This window comes from Caloenas nicobarica, chromosome 22 (assembly GCF_036013445.1).
Source record: "Caloenas nicobarica isolate bCalNic1 chromosome 22, bCalNic1.hap1, whole genome shotgun sequence".
Taxonomy (NCBI): Eukaryota; Metazoa; Chordata; class Aves; order Columbiformes; family Columbidae; genus Caloenas; species Caloenas nicobarica.
Genome location: NC_088266.1, coordinates 4,037,751 through 4,058,847, shown reverse-complemented (window position 1 = coordinate 4,058,847; position 21,097 = coordinate 4,037,751). Strand labels below are relative to the sequence as shown.

Genomic DNA, 21,097 nt, shown 5'->3' with positions numbered 1-21,097 from the left:
CCTACCACAGAGACGGCAAGAACCCACAGGGACGAGAGCAGGAGGGACTGAAGCAGCAGCTCTGGCACAAGCTCATCACGGCCAAACACTTTTCCCTGTCCTCAAGCTTCCTTGGGACAATTCCTACCACTGGAGTTTCAGGTGGATTTGCACGGCCACCCTGCAAAGGCAGATGTGGGGAACCGCGGCAGAGACACCCCCTCGGCCTCACCTGCCCGGGGTGCACACCCCAGCCTCCCGATCCCCGCATCACCATTAAAAAAAGAGCTCTGTGCAAACAATAGATCAATAGAGCCCCCGCCTCTTCGGAAGGAAAACAAACACCCGGATCACCGCAAATTAGAGAATGTTTCGCTTCACTTCATCCAAACAGGCTGACAATTTTTTTGGGTTGTTGCCACGGCGACAGAATAACACAGCGTTCAGCCTGTTGCAGAACAATCAATTAAGTTAATGCCTCGGAGTGCCTGTTTACTCTTCCATTTAGGAGGTGCTGCTCTCGCTCGCTCTCTTTCTCTCTTGCTTGTTTTAAATTTCTCATCCTTTGCTTCCTGCTCTTATTCCTTCTCTATTTAACCTAAAATAAAGTCCTTCCCATCAACTACCTCCTGGCTTGTAAGGAGCCTCTCACTTTTCAGAATGATCACCTGGAATAAAGTTTTTTTCCTGGCATTTCCTGGCATTTCTCCTTTCTTCCTGGAAAAACAAAGAGAGACTGGGGATCTACCTTTACCTTTCAAGGTACAGCCCTGTCCCCTCCTCCTGGTGGGCCCAGGAACTTGCAAAGTTTCTAAACATCCCCAGGGCAGAGCTGGCCACCTTCTAAAGCAGCAGGAGCAACTCCGCTTTTAAAAAGACGATGTAACTCTTGAGCTAAAGACCTAAGCAGCAATCAGAAGCCTCCTGTGGGCTCTGCAGCACATCATAGGGTGCTGAAATCACAGCTCCGCCATCCGGGGGGGGAAATGAGGTACCAGGGAGTGAAAGGATATAACTCAGGGCTTCTGCCTCCTGATATCTCTGCACCCTGGTGCTGCCTCTTCCTCATGAGCACAATATTCCTATGCTTTTGTCTTTGAAACCCCAGGAAAAGTGTCCAACCTCCCTCACATCCTCATACACCAAAATTAAAGGAAAAAGCAAAGCCAAGCACGATGTGGAAACATGCAGATTCCATGATATTGTCTTCTCATCCTGCCACTAGCAACAAGTGCCTGAATGTAAAACATACAGTAATTTAGCATTGAACAGATGGAACAAAACTGTACACAGAGTAGACAGAGGAGAGGGGGGCTCAGACACGAGTTAAAATTTCAGGAATGGGGTCAAATACGACATCTCTTCCCTGCTTCCCAAGCTGGATCCTTTTCAAAGGGCCCTGTTCTCTCCAGCTGACAGTGTCACCCTGCTCGCTGAGGACAGCCGTGCCAGGCAGGTCCCACCGGCGCGGTCCCGCTCCCCCTCCCCGAGACGGAGTTGTCAGCAGGACCTGTTGGAGCAGGGGCTCGCTGACTGCTCCCTGTCCATTACAGCCCAGATTATAAGCATATTGCACAGTGCTCTCTGCACGGTGCTGGGGAAATCCAATACGCTGAAAGGTTAATGCAATCAATTAGGGTGACAAGGAAGTAGAGTAAAGCCTTCCGAGTAGATGAAAGGGAGAGAGAGATGGAGACGGAGAAAAGCAAAGAGAAGCAGAGGGGGAAGGAGCAAAGACAGACGAGTGGGAGGAGGAGGAAGATGGCAAACAGGGCTTGTGTTGTAGACCGCAGGGTGCTGGTGTGGCCAAGGGCACTGTCCAGCCCCAGTATGGACAGGATGGTCCCATGATGGCCCCATGGGGACAGGGCCATGGGTCCCGAAGGCAGCAGGAGGGCCACAACTCCCCCTTCTCGGCGTTTCCTGCCCAGAATGTCCTGCTCCCAAATACCCTTCACTTGGGCGACTGGCAGAACTCTCCCTGTGCCTTTGCTGCCCAGCCACCCAGCAGGGGTGGGAGCAACTGCTTGTGTTTAGGGTCACCATGCAAAGCAAACCCCTGCCAAGCCCCAGCAGGCACCTCTGCCTGCAGCGCCAGTTTGATGGGGACGGAGTGGCACTCAGCCTGCCAGCAGAGCACAGAGACCCCAGCGTCACAACCTGCGTCCTGCCACCCCGTCCCGCAGCTCACCAGCCTTTCCCCGGGGCATTCCGCTCAGGGGAGAGCCCCGTCCTCCCCTGCGGCCCCCCGAGCCGCAGCCGGCTGGCTGAGCTCCTGCTCTCTGACCCCGCAAGCCACACAACACTTCATTAACCTGGGCTGACAGGTCAGCGAGTGCAGCCCCTTCTACCACGGCTCCTGCTCGCGCACAGCTCGGCCTAGAAGAACGTGACACCAGCTCATTAGGACAAATTATTACTCTATAACCCCTGCCGCAATGTCCCTTAATATGCCTATTTAGCAAGAGACAAGTCCTGGTGGGCTCCTCGGCATTAAAACAACCTCACAAATCACCAGAGGCACAAGCACCGTGATCTCCGCTTCTGGGGGCGGAGGACGGGGCAGCTGCACCCCGGCTGGGTGCTGGGAGGTGCAGACTCTGTGCTGGTCTGCAAGCAAAACAAAACCCTTGGTGCCACGTTACACGTGAGATCTACAACATCCAAATATTTCCTCTGTTTCCCTGTGACACACGTGAAGCCAGCGCATGGCTTCACAAATTTGTCCACAACGCTAACCCTACTGGCTAGCTCCTTGCAGGTTCTAACCAGCGAAGCCAGAGAGCAAGTTTGGAAGCCGATGCTGTTGGCAGGCACCGTGCGCTGCCTCCCCACGGCCGGCCGTGCTGAACTCCGGGGGAGTGAGCCCGTCGCACATGAAAGCAGCCGGCTTGCACCTTGCAGGCAGGACAGGCTGTCTGGGGCTAATCCAGAGATTACAGAACCTCCGCAATTTAGGGCGCAGTGAGTGAGATATCACAGGGGAAGACAGAAACGTGGGCAAATGTCAGAGGAAGGCTGCTACTGAACAGGAACGGGGAGCAGGAGGAAATCAGCCTCAGCCTGATCCGTAGGAGAGCGAAAAGGGAGAAAGAACACAGTGATTCATGTAACAGAGCACCAAAGAGGGGAGGGGGAGAGAGACAGAGAAGGGGCAGCGGTGCCGTACCAGGCAGGAGAGAGTGAGGAAGAAAAGTAAGGGCAAGAAGAAAGAGAACAAAGTGTGAAAAGTGGGTGATGCTGGCCACAGAGGAGGACAGAATGAGAGCAAATGGATGGAGAAATGAGGGACCTGGGAGATGGAGAGAGAGAGGGAGGGCGGGAGAAAACGGAGGAGAAAAGAGCAAGAATAGCCACGCAGCGAGGAGCACGCGGGCGAGGCAGAGCGCTGTAACCAGGGTTGTGGAGCATGAAAAGCGAAGAATCTGCCTGTTCCTTTCAGCGCTCGGAGCATGGCGCTCGGTGCTGACCTACACTGTGCCCGGCTGTGATCACGTTTTCAGGGCCACTGCCTGCCGATCCCAAACAATGATGGGGAGCCTTTGAAGTCAGAGAAAGAAGCCGCAATGTGAACTGGGGACTTTTTTTTCTTCCCCCCACCCCCCCATTTTTTTCAGGGCGAGGGGAAGGAGGGAGGAAAAGGAAGGGCTGAAGTGGTGGGGGGAAGGTTGGGGGAGAGGTTGCATGGACAAAACAGAGAGTTGCTCACGGCGGGGTGCCCCGAAATGAGAGAGACAAAAAGAAAACAAACAGTTTATGAGTAGGGCACATGCTGCCTGTGTCTGCGTGCCCCGCGCTGCCGGCCCCCCGTGCTCCCAGGGAGGCTTCTGTTCCCCAGCAATGATGGATGGACGCACAGGGCCATTCAGACCTGCCATGTCACAGCAGCGGTATTTACATAACACTGGCCTTCCACCGGTCACCTCTGACACTGCCCAGCCCGGCTTGGGGCCCCTCTGATACCGCTCGGACTCGGACGATGAGCTCCCTGACCCGGCGGCACTGCACAGAGACACAGGGAACAGAGCGGGAGCTCCACGGGTGACACACAAGGTGGTCCCCTGAGGCCACGAGGAAGAGGCGAGGATGGCAGAACTGCCTCGGCGTGGCAGGGACTTCTCGGTGACCATCACCTGAGGTGGCACAGGGACTCTCTGACCCAGCACATGGAGATAAAGCTTGTAAGAGAGGCGATCGCCTTTCATTTCCTTGGGCTCCAGGCCTCTAAGTCTTATTAGGCATGGACTAAGTGACCAGCCAGCTCTAGGAGATTGCAAAATTGTTGTTTGGTGGTTTTTTTGGAGTAACACAGACCATGAGGGTCTAGTTAAAGGGAAAACCCAGAAAAGTCAGGATCCTGCTGGAGACACGGAGCTGCTTCCATCCTACCAGCATGGTGCTGCAGTCTGAATAGATAACAATGTGCTGGAGGAGGAGGAGAGCATGCACATGACTATCTTAAATTATGTGAACTGAACTCAGCAAAACTTCACAGTACATGGAGACTGCATCCTATTCAGTGAAAGGACTTTATCCATCTCTCACCAGTCCACATGGACGAAGATAAAGTGGTACCCTCCTCACCAAAGCCCTTGCACGCTTTTTTATCTTTAGGATAGAGGCAGTAGAGAAGATATTGAACAAAACCCACAGTGACAAAAGCAGGTGCCCAGAACAACTGGTGTACAAAGACAGGATTAGGACACACACAGGCCATGTCTGCATTAGACCTTCTTCTGTTTTCATCTCTATAACTAACAATGGTCAAATCCCAGAAGTTCTAGTGCAGACACGGTCACAGCGAGCAGTCTATAAAGTGTGAGAGACACACAGAGGAAAAGAGAACCCAGGAGGGCGTAGTGACATACCCATTGCAGTCTGAAGTCTCTCCTACCTTTCGGAGATTTCAAGGACTGGTTTCTTGCCTCGTTTTTAGCTCTAAATTCACTTCATCCTGGGGAGGGAAGAGAAAGGATCCAGTTAATATACAGGGCAAGATCCAAGGCACAAATGCTCACAAGAGCTGGGTGAGAATGGGTGACAGGGCTGACACGGGACATTCAGACTTCGCACGGGAACAAATGCTGTCCCGCACCCGGCTGCGCCATGCAGTGCCACGCACTCACGAGATACACAGCACCCCTGCCCTTCACTGTGCACGAGACTCCTAACAAGGGCTGGGAATAATTTAGCATGGAGAGAGCAGCTATTGCTGGCCTGAATCCTGCTCCCCAGCTACCACACACAGACCTCATGCCGGTCTGCACCCAGCTTTGCCTACACATCTAAAGGCGCCTTCTGCTCCATGCCAAATCATTCCAATGGCCCCATTTCCTCTACTGACCCCTCTTTCCCAGACGTTTTCCAGTGGGCTAATGCTTAGGCCTCCCTTGCACACCAATGGGGCACAAGATGACGGGGTGCAGGACTAGGTCCCAAGGCACCGAACCCCCTTATCCACTCATCTGTGCATCTGTGCAGAGAGCGAGGAGGAAAGAGAAAAGGGGCAGGGGAAAAAAGTCACAGCAAAACACATGAAAAGTAAATTGAATTATTTAAAACCATATGTTCCAAAAATGTGACAGAGCATAAAAGCTGTGCCGTGAGACTTCCGGAGGGGGTTATCCTGCACAGGCGGGTGGGAGGAGAGCGCACAGCGGGGGGAGGATGAATCCACAGCCAGCCAGGGACTTCTCTCTCCTGGAGCCGGGAGGTGGCAGGGAGCACCGGGTGGCTTCGTGCACCGTGGCCAGAGTGCTTGGCCCATTCCTGCAGCCTCTGTTTTGTAACTGTGACAAAACAGCTATCACAACCGCCCGAGACGTGGCGGTGACGTGAAAAACTGGCCTGAGGTCACGCACAGTGAGTCGAGGGTTGAATCCAGGAGCCCCATTGCCTGCGCCAAGCACCAGCTCACAGCGCGTCTCCCTCTCCAGGGCGCAGCAGCGTGTGCCGCAACTCAGCCCCTGGTAGGGACCCCGCGTTGGCCCCTCGGGGAGCAAAACTGAGAGGACTTGGCTCTGGGGGGTCTGTTCTGTGGCTCATCCCTGTGTTTGGGGGCCCCGGTAGCCCGTGCATGCGGGCGGCCTCCTCCCGTCACTCGCACTCCGGCACTGCCCGCACACTGCGCCAAAGATAGATGCCCGGAGTTGGCTGGGACCCAGAGCGGGAAGGAGCTGGTGAGATATCCCAGATGGACGGACGGACATGGAGCACAGGGAGCCCCTAGGGTGAGGAAGATGCAGAACAGCCTGGCCCCTTCCTCTCTCACTCAAATCCTGATGCTCACGAGGCTGAGGACACGGCGAAGTAACAGCTCCCCCACCTGAGGTCCTTCTCCCGCCCTGGCACCCTCTGTCCTTCTGGCTCTCTCATCCCCTCTCTCACCTTTTTCTTCCCTTTGTTCTCCCTTTCTTCCTTGCTCTTTCCATCGCTTTCTCTGCCATTCTGTCACGCTCTTTTTTTCTCTCCCTCCCTTTTGTTCTCTCCCTCTTTCCTGAGCTCTCTGCCTGTAACTCTCTCTGCCTTCCTGGCTTCACTCCCTCACCCCTGTGCACAGTCAGTTCTTGGGTTTGAGTTTTTAATTGTTTTTTTTGGTTTGTTTGTGTTTTTTTCTCTTTTTTTTTTTTACTCCCCTTCTTTCGGCCGCAGCTTATCAATGATGCAAGAGGAATAACGCCAATTTACTTAGAATGTGTAATCCCCAAATCAGATTGGGGGATTGTATGAGGCAATATGACCTTGCATATGTCTCCATTAAAGCCAGCCAGGCCTCCTCTTGTATTCTGTGTTCCCAGTACATATTTAGACAGATAACGCTAATTGTACTTGACATGTCCTCTTAAGGATGGACTCTTCCCTCCCCCAGCTCTGCCTGCTTCCCTGCCTGACAATGCGCCAGAGCGCAGCCCGTTTGCTCGCGGCGCAGCACCGCACAGGAAGCAGGGCCGGCCAGCACGGACAGAGCAAGGAGCAGGGGCAGGGGCAGTGCTGCTGGGACATGGTTAATCTGAGATCACACGCTGTTGCTGGGACAATCTTGGATTCTCCAGAAAAATGAGCGATGTTGCCAGCTCTGAAGCCATGGGTGCCACCTCACCCTGTTCCTCTTCCTGCTTACACCACTGCCAACCTCCCTTGTCCTCCTCCTTCTTCCACCTTCCTCCCTTTCACTTGCTCCAGCCCCCTTCTCTGCTTTAAGACACAAGGCTGGGCTCCTTCCCCTGGGTCAAGAGGACACAAACCTTTTGGGGACAGGCCCCAAACACGACACAACGCCCCTCACCAGAAAGTACAAAGCTCCAAAGCGTCTGGACAAACTGAGGAGACTTGCTTGCTTCGACCATCTTCAAAGCCTCCCTCGTTTCCAAGGAAGGGCTTACCACCCCACACCTCCCAGCTCCCACATCTGGGCATAAAGCTCTTTGGATAAATATTTATACCTGGCTACTGGCCTGTGGATCCCAGCTCCAGCTTCTAGGGAACACCGTGAAGAAATCCAGACCTCCCTCTTGCCCGTGCCTGCCCATACATCTGCTCTAGAGCAGACAAGCAGGACACAGGAGGAGGAAGGGAGCTTCTTCCAAGGAAACCAATGGATCCAAACTCTTCTCCAAAGTGGACTCAGACTTTTTTTTTTCCCCTTGACACAACATCCTAATTCGACTTTTTCAGTATCTTTCCTTCAACAACCTTTTTTCCTTCCTCCCCTTCCTACCCGGCAACTGCGCATTTATTAATTCATGAGGCACTAATTAGTTCTTTGTTTAATTTTGTGTTAAACAGACTGACCGGAATGATAACGACTTGCAGCGTTGCATTACGGTCCCCAACCGCCCCTGTTTTCTGACAACAAGGGAGCGCAGTGAGACTGGCGTGATGAACCCCAATTCCCACTCCAGTTGCACTTCATTAAGTCAAAATGTGACAAGAAGCTTAGAGAGCAACTTTCAGATCGGATCGCACATAACAATTGGGCAGGAAACTTTCCGAGGGGGAAGCGGGAGAGGCGCTGGCAGCCAAGGCTGGCACCGCGCACAATCCCCCGGCGTTCCTGCCTTAAAGGAGCCGGCTCCAGGACCAAGGGCACGTGCTGGCGGCGAGGAAGAGGAGAGGAAGGGTGGCAAGCCAAACCAGCGCAGGCCAGGAGGCACCACTGCTTTCCGCTCCCCTCCGTTTCATTTGCAATGACGGGTTGCATTGGACGTGTACGACCCCAGGTAGGACAATCACTCTGGGAACTCTGAGGGCATCTTTAGGCGCTTTCAGCTCCGTGCCTCAGTTTCCCTCCCGTAGCTCCGTGGTGAAACAGCCGGTGATCCTCAGCTGCTATTCAATTGCCAGGAACTACACAATTATAACAGAGTTCCCTACACTGCAAAGAGAGACGTCAAATACTGGCACCCACGGTGCTAAAAGGACAAGTGAAGGGACAGCTCTGACAGCAGGGAGCGGGATGGCTGTTCTCCTGGGGAACGAGTTGTGCCTTCCTCTAACTTTGTATGCTGCCTGATGCCTCAATGGCTCTACCGATTTCTGAAACTGTTCCCGATCAATCTAGTATCAGCTATAGACTCGTTAAGCCACAAAAACAAGTGCCCCAGACGCTGAGGTCAGTCCTATGGGTGGGAATACAGCCACCAGCGCTGCCAGTCCCCGAGCTCTTTGCTGAGTGCCACAAGTGCCTCACTGGCAAGAGCTGTGGCACGGGGTTTGGGCACAGGGTGACACGTCAAAAAAAGTCTGAGCATGATTTCTTCCTCAGCACTGGTCAACACGGGACTGGCAAACAGGTGACACAGACTGGGTCACAACCACAACTCCTTGAGCCCCTTCTGGCTCAATGAAGTGCAGTGAAATGTAAAGAGCCTACAAGAAAGTGCAAAGTGTCTTAAAACACCTCCTGAGAGGGGGCATGTATGTGAAAAGAGAACTTCCCAAGCAAGCAGAACACGGAAGTTTTGCAGTAGTTCAAAATGCACCTTCTGCTGCTGGACGGACAGCAGCTGTGGGCATAAGCCAAGATCACACAGAAGTGCAATGAGCTGGGAGGTCTCAATGCCTTTTCTACCCGTTATTTTTCCACACTTCTCCCTCATCCCTCTGCCTCCCTGCCCAGGAAAGGAAGACTCATCCCCAGCCTTGCTCTGCAGTGGCCCAAAACCTCAACTTAGGTCCAAAACACTGGCAAAGCCACGTGAGGGACACTCTTTTGAGGGTCATATCAGGACTGGGGAGTGACACTTGAGCTGTGTGCACGCACAGCAGTATGTCCTGAACAGGGCAGAGGAGCAAGCACTGTGACCAAAGCCCCTGAGCCTCAGGGGACGCCTGCGCAGCATCAGTCTCTACGTGCGTTACCAGTATTTTCACCTGAGTGAGCTCTAAATGTACGGGCATTTGGGGAAGGGGCCGGGCTGCCGCGAGGTATCACAGCATGGTGTTTGCCGGTACACTCACAGCCGAACAACACACGGATCTGCTGGCAGATGTGTTTGCGCCGGCTTCCATCTTCCACGAATCTGGAATACAGCGGGGACCTCTGTGACTGATGAAAAGGCTGCTCCTGCATGACAGAAATCCCAGGAAGACACCAGATCCCTCTGATTTCAGTTCTACATGTGCTCTGAGTCCCATAAAAAGGCACATGTAGATATCAGCACTCAGCCGGAGGGTTGCACTGGCGTCCAGAAAGGACGGAAGCACCCATTAACACCTGAAGCAAGGACAACTGAGAAGGTCCAGGATTGCTGAGGACAAGAAACACCCGCTACTGTCACCAGCCCGACAAGCCTTCTGGGTTTTACAGAAGGGCTGGAATATCCTGGTTGCTCTGTAGATGCAGTTCCACTTTGTCATCTGCTGAGTAGATGTTTCAGAACAAAGGGCAGACACAAACCCCAGCCCTTTCCTCTGCGATCCCGGTCCCTGCACGCATGGGCTGAAGGAGGGGGGATGTCCCGTTAGCTCCCGTTTCCCCCTCTCTTGGCTGCCATTACAAGACAATACCAGTAGCGCAATACAAACGAGCCACATCCCCCGATTGTTACAGCTACGCAGCTGTCAATGCTCTCAGCAAAGTTTTGTTCTGAAAATGAGGGTAACAAGCATCCCAAATAGGTCATGGTCTGCCCCTTCTTCCTAAACCAATGCGCTGAAATGTCCTAGACTCCATCGCCAACACTTTAACCAGGAGAACTCTCCTCCTAGGATTATGGGCCCACTGCCCCCCTTCTCTTCCCCTCCATCTGGCTGGGAGCAGCCTGGGACCAAGCGCTCTTCCCAGCCCTGGGAGAACCCTGCAGTTTCTCTCTCATAAAAAAGAAAAATGGGAGCTATAAAAAAGGCAAAGAAAAGAAAAGCAAAGCAAAGGGAAATCACTGCGAAAGAAGAAAAGAGCAAAGCCCCCCTTCCCCATTACCTGCCTTTTACCGCTGGGTAGAGCCGCCTGCTTCATTGCTCCCAAGGACTCCCTGGCACCGCACTCCCCAGGGAAACCCTGCCCTGCCGCTCACCCTTTCCCCTCTGCTCAAACCTGTTGAGCAGAGCCCAGTCCGGCTCCACAAAGGTGATGCAAAAACGCAGAGGAGAAGCAGTGCTGGACAGTAGAAAAGAGACAGGGGCCACCTTGGAGGTAACCCTGCAGCTCAGTGCCCATCGGCCACCCCTGGAGCCAGGCATGGGACAGACGGACAGCACCCAGCAGCCCTGCTGGTCCCAGTTCATGGCCGGTCCCAGCTTCCCAGTACTGGCAACACCCAGGAGCAGGAAAGGCCCCAGACCCCCACCTCGCGGCACGGTGGGCAGGGGGTGCCAAAGGAAGATCCCGAGGAGTTCACCCCCCCTCCCACCCCGACATCTGTAAAGCACAGCAGTCCCCAAACTTGGCATTTGGCAGCCCTGGGCTGGCTCCTGCTAATTTGCTGTCAGGCTGCCTAAGCAAACCAATTAAAACTAATCATTAATTATAAAAAAGAGAGAGAGGAAAAGACCCTGCACAAATGGAGAACTGGAAAGGGCACAGGGAAAAGAAGGACAGGAGGGAGCAGAGTGAAAGAAGAGAGCTTGAGAAAGGGGCAGGGGGAAAAAAAGCTTTAGCATCCCCAGCACAGAGCCCTGGGTGAAGGCAGCATTAGGGCAAGTGGTCTCCCAGGGCAGGGTGGCGAGAGACGGAGGTGAGAGAAACAGGGGGACCGGAGGGAAAATGGGACAGTGCCAAGGATGGGGAGGCACATGTAGCGACCAGGTCCTGCCATGGTGGGAGCCAGCACCATCGACACAGCCCTGAGCGCGGCCCCACACTCCCTCACCGTCCCAGAACCAGAGGGGCACAAGCTGATGAGCTGCAGCTCGGCACTTGCAAAAGGCAGAGGAAGAGGAGGGTGCAAGGGAAGCAGAGCAAGCGAAGAGGGTGCGCACCAGGACTCGGGAGCACCGTCCCTCCACATCGGGGCTACTGTCTCTCTCGGAGCAAATGCCTCAGATAGGGATGAAAAATGGGGCATTTATGAAAAGCCCCTGATTATGCGGATTTGGCGGGGGCCCTGGCTCAATCGCCGTCGCTCCCGCTGGCTCCCGACGAGCCCCGGTGGCAGAGAACCCCGGCAGCTGTCAGCGCAGCCAGCGCGCCCCCGCCGCCCCCGCGCCCGCGTTTTGTTCCCCGGACCCGCACACACGCACGCTTCCCAACGCCCCTTTTGAAGAGCCTCGGGCCCACGTCGGGCTGGCGGATGGCGGAGAGGTGGGGGCAGTGCCATGGAAACGGGTCCTTTCCTGGGGAAACGTGCTGCCGGCCCCCCCTCCTCGTCCCGGGTGCCCCTTTTGAGGAGCTGTCAGGACCCTGAGTGAGTGTCACACGACCCAAGGACCAGGCGTGACCAAGCCTATTTTCTGCCTCAAATTTGATTGATTAAAAAACTTTTTAGGAAAACCATGTTAAAAGACAAAAAAAAGAAAAAGAAAAAAAAAAGAGGAAAGAAAAAAATAAACAGAAAGGGACAAGGGGGTGGGAGAAAAGGGAAAGGCCTCTGTGCTGGGTTTCCCTGGCAATAGCACCAGGGGACAAGTGTCAGAGGCAGATAAACAGCATAACCGGGCCGAAAATAAAGGTCAAAGGAAGCATGAAACTTAACACAACGGTGATTAAGATAATGATGAAGCAGGGGACCCCAGAAAAAAAAAGTGTGACACATAGAAACACACATATACGCTCCAAGTGACGGTCCGAGAGACCTGGTACGTGGGAAGAGGTGATGGGGCTCGCTGGGTACCTGGACAGGAGTGGAAACAGAGGAAAAACCAAAGTGGAGGATCTGGGGGAGGGGTCTGTGATTTCCCCCAGGCTGGTTGCTGTAGGTCAAGCCTGCCCAAGGGAGCCAAGGGAGTCCCTCCCGTCACACGGACGCGCTGTCCCAGCCAAGCAGCGCTTGAATTCACAACCAAATTCCTCAAAAGAGTTTCCCCGATGCCGGGAGGAGAGACCGAGTGGGTGTGAATCACAGAGGCCCCGCTGACACCGATGGAGCTGTGCTGGTTTATGCTGGCTCGGGATCTGGCTCTTTGCCTTTAAGCAACTGGTATAAAAAAGCCTCAGAGATGCCAAGAGGGAAGGATGCTGGTCAGACTTCCCTGCCCATCTCCTCTCCCGTGCCAAGGCTAATTCTGCAGAGAAAAGCCCAGAAAGGCTGAAGGATTCAGAAAGCAAGTCCAAGAATGTCATACCCTTCGGCATTTACTTACTCCATCTCCAAACCTCTAAGATGATCTCACATTTTTGGAGCCCAGCTTATGACTTTCAGTTGCCTGGGACTGGCTACGTTACTATCGCCAAGAGGCAGCAAAGAAATTGCAAATTGTTCACCAGCTTCTTCCTCTGTAAGTCCAGGACTTTAAAGCTTGTGCAACAGAAAGTGCCGGAGACAAAAGACTTTCCACCTTTTCTATACCACCTTCCCATTGGGAGTAACTCGAATCCCCTGGAAAGTGTCCTGCTCGGGCATTCCTGGCACACCAGAGTCCTGACGCGGACGTTCCTGCCAAATATCTTGGGGAAAGTAATTTTTTAGTTGAAAATTTTAGTGTTTATCATGAAGAAGAGCAAAGAAACATTTTCGCAAAAAGGGCTGAAAAAGTGATACATATAAGCTTATACATGTACGCACACGGGCACACACGCTAAATTTAACTTTGTCACAAAGCTGTTTTCCATCAAATATATTTCAATGCAAAATTTCTAGCATCATATTCATGTGCCTCCCCCCCTCCCCCATCATTTATATTCATGGTCTTTTGTAAAGAATGATTCAATTAAACCACCGATGTTCCTCACTAGGAGAAAAGTGAGAGGAACTCCTCAAAAGTAGCGCTGGGCCAGGCAGAGCTTTGCTGGACGGGAGAGGAGTCTGAACATCCACCAAAGATGTGCAGGTTAGAGAGGTTGGGACGCCCCTGCCTCACACCTCTGGAAAAACAGCACAGAGAGTCAGCTCCAGTTATTTAAAAAAAAAAAAAAAAAGAAGAAAAAAAAAAATCACCGCTCCGATCCCCGACATTACTGGCTGAAAAATGTGATTTGAAAAATAATAATAGAAAGCAAGGCCTTTTTTAATTTCATTTTTGAGCCATTACAGTCCATGTTTTCATTCTTTTTTTTTCCCTCCTCGGTAATCAGAAGAGCAAGAAATGTGATTAAAACCTAAAAAAAACAAGCAAATAATGAAAGCTGATATTCTCATTCAGTCCCCTGTGTCCAGAAACATGGATTTTAAGGGAAAACAGCAAACGTCCTTAGGCACAGGGTAAAATGAGGAGTTGGTAACGCAATGTTTTGGTTAATGCTGTTACGATATGTACAAAAAGTCTAAGATACCAAAGATACTTGTAAACATATTCTTAGTTTTTCCTCCCTGCACATCTGATTTATTATCAGGTTTAACATGCTCAGATGTGCGCACATGGGATGAGCAAACCAGTGCTGAGGACGCGTGTGCGAAATGGTATTAAAGTTGAAATCCTCTCAATGACGGAGCCGGTTCCATTTTACTTTTCGCAAGGAAAAACATCCCCATCTCCCAAAACAGACAGTGGAACCTTGAGATTTTAAGCACAGATGTAAGATTACTACTCAGCAATAATAAGACAACTTCTATCAAAATCTTGTTTGCATTTTTCAATGGAAAAAATACTCTGTATTTCAACAAGCTTTGCGAGCAAAGATCAGTTTCGCTTTCTAATGTGCTTGAAGTGATTTCTCTTGCTCAGAAAGAAAACCCAGCAACTTTGGCAACAAAACAGAATGAAGAAAGGAATATGCCAGATACAAAAAACAGACCTGGAGGAAAAACACAAATACTTTTCCAGCAGCAAACCTTCCCTGGCAGCCTCAAAGCAAAGGAGCAGCTTTCTCAGTGCCGCTCTCGGACGGCAGCACCGATCGGTCCCCACAGGCGGGTGAAAAGCCGCAGCCACCGGCACGAGCAGAAGCACCGGTGGAAGGTTGGACGGGCACGTGCCGTGGGCTTCCAGGCTCCCAGGGCCATCGGCTCGCAGGGAACATACTCCGACACGTGTGTCCCTGTACACGCGGGGCCAAATAATCGCACGCACCTCGCAAACGTGTGCGGAGCACAGAAAACTCCCGCGCCGCGGCCGAGGAACTGTCAGGAGAACATAAGCAAAAGCTGCTTCTTGACAGCAAGTCATTTATATTTTAGCTTCGTTCCATTATCCTAACGAATCCTTCATCAGCAGATGCAATATTAACAGCAGAAAATCAGCTCATTACATCCGGGGGGATTTCATCAAGTTGACAATCATATATGCAGCTACCCGAGCCTGGAGAGGACAGTGCTCTCGTTATTTAGTTATCTTGGTTTCATCTTGGAGGGTTTTTCTTTCTGTCTTTTTGGGGTGGGGGTTGATGGTTAGGGGGTGTTTCCCGAAGAACTGCCAGACCCCAGAGATCTGAGGATGCTGGTCCACAGACAGATGCACTCAGCTGGGAAATGCTCCAGTAGCTGCAGCTGTTAAAGAGGAAAAACACACTCACACAACCTGCAACCTCTGGAGCTGTGTGGGCATTTCTCTATGGAGTTCAGACTCCATGAGGAGGTTTGCATCCTATACAGCTGCAGCTGTGTGTCCATGAACATCTGGAGCGGCTGTCCTGGTTCTTCTGCTCCAGGCAGGACTCCCCACTTACTGCTCTGAAGGGTCTCTCTCTGCAGCGTCCCCAGAGGGATAAGATGCAGTTAAAGAGTCTGGGAGTTTGTGATGAACTTGTCAGGCAAGGAACAGAACTGCTGCTCCTCAGTGCCTGCACAGCTGGAGTCTGGCTAACACTGCCTGCAAAAGACCTTCCTGCTCTGCCTCCCCTCCTAAAGGTCCTTCTCATTAACATTGGCCAAAGAAGCCCTTGGCACCTCCAGTCTGAAGAGTCACTCCCTGCAGCCTCAGGCCTTCGTCCTGCCTACAAAGGAGCTTTTCTGCCCACCCTGAGATTCCCTGGAGGAACAGGGATCTCCTGCTGAGCTCTCACTCACACATGGTGGGTGCCTTTGCCACCACGCCCGGTGATTTCAGCTGGAGAGCAACAATCTGGCTGCCAGACCTTCCTCTCCATCAGGGTACGAAGCTGGAGAGACCAGTCTGGTGCTGGACTTGGACCTCTCATGGCAGACACCTGCTTCAGGACCAGCCTCTCCGCTGCTCAGCCTCAACCACCCACCATCGCTGAAGGCAGAAGTTGAGCTCACATCTCCTCCAGCTCCGAGGGGGCTGGGATGGGCATTTTACATTTTCCCAGCAGGGCTGGATTTCTGCACAGCAAGGAATATGTTCCCGGGACGTCAACTCCAATCTCTACTGCGCTCTGACAGATTTAAGCTCCAGTTTGTCCGACAACATCCCAAAGTGTAAGAAACTGGGGGCAGACTCTCTAATCAGGCTGTAGGACAAAGGCCCGGTCTGACCCTGTCACTTCCACTTACTCTTGCTGTCTGTCTTGCTCCCCCCACCCTCTCGGCAGCCTCCCTGCCCACCCTCCCTTCCCTAACACAGCTGGGCTAATCCTGCTCCTCCCGCGTCCAGCGCAAATCCTCCCCAGAGTAAACCAATCCTGGGAATTTTTATTAGATTATCAGCCTGCCAGCTCAGTGCTGGCTGGACTAATCCTAATCAGGACTGATTTCTATTAGCCAGCTTCAGGGAGGAGCTACGCTGTCCCAGCACCCCAGGCCCACACTGGGGAAGCCCAAGGCCTTTTAGCCTGTTCTATTCAAATTTTCCTTTTAGAAATGAATAAACTTAGTCCAGGACCGGAGCAAACGCAAAGTCTGCATGTGGGCTGTGTGCACATTGGGCAGCCATGGGGCAAACCCTCCCCACCTCATCACGGAGCTGCAAGAGAAGCCAAGGGGGTCCAAGCCCCACAGCCCCTCCAGCTCCGGGCTGGTACCACCAGCAAGGGCTGGTTAGTGCCACATGGAAAGATGCTTTGTGGCAGGGGACACGAGCCTGCTGGGTAGCGGGCTGAGATGATGGGCTCATTTTAGACAAGAGGACAAGTGGCCACAGCTTGAGTGACCAGGACAGAGATCGCAGCGCTGGCTGAGTCAGCGAGGTCTCCATGCCCCATTACCCATGCCCAAAGCAATCTACTCGTGCTTCTCTCCCTGTTTTATTCAAGCAAACCGTCAGGTATTTCTTTCCTAAACCCATCCCTGGCCCTGGAACTGACCTGACTGCAACTGTTTGCTCTTTACCGGCCCATGGACCAAGGCTGGTGAAAGTTTTACTGGTGCCTTAACAGGATTTGAGTCAAGTCACAAGAGCAGCTTGAGCAGGCAGGTCACAAGCAGGGTGCTGTGTCCCCTGCCTCTGTCCTCTTGTCCAATCCACCCACTCTGTGCTGAAAGCACAACTATTAACAGCAGCCCCCAGGGGACTCCAACGCACTTCTGAGCGCAGGCAGCTGCGATGCAGCCGCTGCCGCAGAGAGAGAAATCAGGCAAGGGGCACTCAGGAAAGCCTCTCTTCCCAAAAGTGACCTGGGATCTGTGAAACCTTCCAGAGAAGAGGGGTCACTTAAACCTAATTGCTGTTAAGCTTCTTCTAAACTTGTCTACTCACCCTCTCACATGCACAATTACACCATCTTTACGTTGCCTTCCAAAGGATGAATCGCCTGTAGGAGTGAAAGCTGCGTTTCCCAGAGACCACAGTTCTCTCCAACTTGGTGCTTAACGTGAACAGGTTACCCCCCCATACAGTAGCTAGAGGGACAGCAATGCACTGGACAGGGCTTTGAGCAAGTCTCAGGCTGAGAACAAGATCCATCCTCATGAGAAGCCCCAAAATGAGAGCTGAGAGCCCCAGCCCTGCCCAGAGCTCGGGGTGCTGCCCCTCCACGGTTGGCTTTGCAGAGGAGAAGCGCCACACACCCCGCCAAGGGAAACACAGCTTCTAAAGGAGCAGCTCCGCAGCCAGCGCCTCCTCACACCCTGTGCTGCAGCTCAGGACCTTGCTCTGCGCTCAGGGACATTAGTGTAAATCATGAGTAACTGTTGGGCTGCAACTTAGAGCAGCTCAAGTCCTCCTTCTCCTTTCCGGCCAGGCTTACAGCACCAGTCTTACTCTGGTAGGTGGCAAGGTTTCCTAAGAGAGAGTTAACGAGATCCGGCTGGAATCAGAGGCTGCAGCAGGCTTCCTGATGACAGAGAGAGAGATGGGGGACTTGGCCCAAACCCTCTAGAAACCACATCAAAAAGAGATGTGGGCGAGAGCCAAGAACACATGATCCAACTGTGAAAGGGCTCTGTATGTGTATGTGTTTGAGTGTATGCATGCGTGCAAGCAGAGGAGAAAGGAAAAAAAATCAAAAGAAAGAGTAAAAGGAAAGAGGAGGAGTAAGAATGAACAGAAGGATGGAAAGAAAAGGTGTGGAGGCACGAGATCAGGAAGGGACCAGAACTGTTGCAATGTGTGTGGCCTGCTTGCAGGCACGCGATGAACAACAAAACATGGTAACAATATATAATCGATGTCATGTGTTAATGATAAACGCAAATCAGGAGAAACACTGGGTCTGTGTCTAGATCCTCCCAACTCGGATCTCCAAGCGCTACAGGAACACGGGGCCAGGCTTGTTTCAGTCTGGTGGAGCCAGGGCAATGTGCGTCCTTTGGAAAACTCCAGGTAAAGGAGATGAGACCCGGGGACAAGCCAAACCCAAACCTCTTGTTGAGATCCACAGCCTGAGGGATGGAGAAAGAAGACTAAGGCCTTTATATCTGAAGGCATGTGTCATATGCCAGATGTTGGCCAAAAATGCTTGAGTACCATGGGCAGAGGTGAAAGGGAAGGTGGTGGGACATGCAGCAAGCGGAGGACAAGAGAAGGGAGTATTTGAAGGACTAGGTGAGCAGTGAGGACACCAAAAGACGAAATGGGATAAAATCAAGTCGGTTCTGTCCTTTAAAAGAGTTCTGGTCTGCAGCAGGGACACTAATGCACACCTGGCCTCACCACCCAGAGTGGCTGCGGGTGGGCAGGGAATGTGCCCAGCTCCACGTCCCCTGAAGCCGGGACATGCCCAAATGTGATCAGGGAAAGTTTAGACTCTCCTCCCCCCGCTGCCTCTTTTTTTTTTTTTTTTTTCCAATTTATCAGCAGATTGTGTGGAGCCGAGTGGCACTCGCCTCACCCTGCTAAATAAAGCTTTGGTATTTCTGATAAAGCCATCAAATTCCTTATCACGCTGACACAAAGAGCATTTAAAGAGACACACACACTCTCCAGCACCCTCCATGTCCCAGTCCCAGGCGCCTCAGGGTAACCTTTCTGAGCTAAAATGGAAATGGGGGGGACGGGGGGAGGCGGCTGCTGAAGCCCTGAGCTTCCCAAGCACCAAACCCACGTTTCGAGGGGACCCAGTCTGTTTAACCTTTAAAGAGGGAGGCTGGGTTCTGTCAGGCTGTCCTGAATACTGGGACAGATTCGATAGCTCTGTGTAAATAATGCAAGCTGAGATGTGGCATCAATAGAAATGCCCTGCAACAAGAAGAATATCGATAGCCGGAAAATCCTATGAGGAGGATGGCAAACCCAAGTGTCTGTAGGTGCTTTTAAATCAGGAAAAGAGAACCAGAGATCTTGGGCTGTCACAAAGACACAACTGGGGCTGCCATTGCCCCTTGGATGTGCTTTTCCTCATGGTGGCCTTGACAGGGTGCGAAAAGATACGGCCGTGCCACGGTCTGGACTTTGGCACTGCCATTCCCTTGCTACACCAGCCTGAAATCTGCCCCCGTCCCCCGAGCGATGTGACTGCTGCCGGTAAACCCGCTTCCCTCCCCACAAACACAGCCCGCAGACATTCTCTCTCCTCTTCACCACAGCGCAGGCTGTTGTTTAACCTTCAAATTTATTATTTTTAATTATTTTGATTTATAAAAGCGTGCGGCAGTTAAAACCACATTAAATAAACTCAGCGTTACGGCGCTTAACAAACACACATAACTTTGGACTTCTGAGGACTCCATAAAATAATCATCCTCCTGGAAGTCGCTGCTGCCGCCCGCCCGCGCCTGCCCCGTCTCGCTCTCGCCCGGCCGGGCTGCCCCATCGCCACCTCCCCACGTCCACGTGCGCCCCTCGCTGCTCCTGCCCCACGTCCACGCTCCCACGTCCACGCACAGCTCCACCATGGCCTGAAATCCCACTTCACACCCAGCCCTGGCCTCCTGGCAGCCCCACTCACACCCTGACTCCTCACCCTCCTCTTCCCCCGCCACAGTCTCGGCGCTGCTCTCCCTTCCAGCTTGGCTTTCTGCCCTTCTCCAGAAGGATGTTTCAGACTCTGACCTCCCCTTCCCAAAAGGTGTTTCATCCCATCTTACGCGCTGCTGAGATTTCAACAGATGAGCTCATCGTGTTTTGACACCATAAAAATCAAACAGCATTAGGTCTCTACTGCCTTGGCCAGGTCTCATACTCTGCTTCAAATCCAGCTCTGCACCTCTCCGTGCCAAGCAAACTATCAAGCCTGGAGGAGATGAAGAAGAAGAAACACGGAAAGAGGGGAAGGAGAAAAAGAATGAATAAAAAAGTGAGAACACCTGCGTTCTGGTAAACTCCACCCTGGATCCCATTGGGAAAGGCTGGTTTAGCACCAAATCCAGTGTTAATGAGACTCCTGCTTCCACTGCCTGCACACAAAACCTCTGCAAGCACCTGAATGCCGAAGGTGTGGGCTCTGCCTCAGCCCCTCTCCCCACCTGCATGTGGAGATGTGGAGAGCACACAGCATCCTCATTCTCTCTGTCCCTTGCTTCCGGGAGCAATAAAACACACCGATGCTTTTAAATCTCAATCACCTGCTGTTTCTCAGCCTGGCAGGGCCATCCCAAGGAACTCGGTGGGTGGGCCTGAGACACACACAGAAAGTTGAAGGAAGAGACTCTTGCTCCCCCGTTTCATTGGCATTTGCAGTAAAACATCAGTGATTTATACAGGAAGTAGGTGAAGAGCAATTATAATTGATTGGGAATCATTTCCTGATGGTGTCTGGGTGTGATTGATGGTGCCGGCCGACTGCTAAAGGACAGCAGGTGATGAAAAGAGACAATTTGTAGTTCCCGTCCGCTGAGCCGAATGCACCACAAACCACGAAACCCTCTTCTGCTAGAAAACTGCTCAGAGAGATGTGGCTTTCCCCAGACACCCTGGCCCCAGACCTGAGCTCTCCCCGTCTCCCCAAAGCAGCGCAGCAGCCTGGCGAGCAGGAACGGAGGAACGCAGGTCGCAGCTCTGCACGCAGAGTCTCTCAGTGGCCACAGCCTGACGCTGAACCTTTCTGTGCTTTGTTACAGCACAATCCTGAGAGCTACCTGCCTCTCATGAGAATTGCAAGGGGAAAAATCACCATGTGCAATGCAAGCGCTAACACACATCCCACACTTTACTTCTTTTCTCTACAACCTAATACATATTTAGTACAGCGACGTTTCACATCTCTACAGCAACTCACACCTTAGCCCATGCTATCTCACAGAAGATATTCCGGAATGCCTATCCCTCCTCATAAGGAAGAACAGAACAAAATTCATAAACAAATCCTTTT

General features: G+C 52.5%; 2 protein-coding genes across 4 annotated transcripts in view; one reads left to right on the top strand and one right to left on the bottom strand.

Moving 5' to 3' along the window:
• Positions 1-21,097, top strand: part of UBIAD1 (UbiA prenyltransferase domain containing 1) — a 326,949-nt gene that overhangs the window by 15,883 nt on the left and 289,969 nt on the right. The window lies entirely within an intron of this gene.
• The window catches only part of CASZ1 (castor zinc finger 1), a 183,593-nt gene that overhangs the window by 91,862 nt on the left and 70,634 nt on the right, over positions 1-21,097 (bottom strand). For 2 of the 3 annotated variants that reach the window (XM_065650274.1, XM_065650275.1), the window contains exon 3: positions 4,848-4,933. In XM_065650274.1, coding sequence (XP_065506346.1) covers positions 4,848-4,851 — 4 coding nt within the window. In that variant the 5' untranslated portion in view covers positions 4,852-4,933. The remainder of the gene's footprint in view (positions 1-4,847; positions 4,934-21,097) is intronic. The other variant, XM_065650276.1, reaches the window with a different exon arrangement.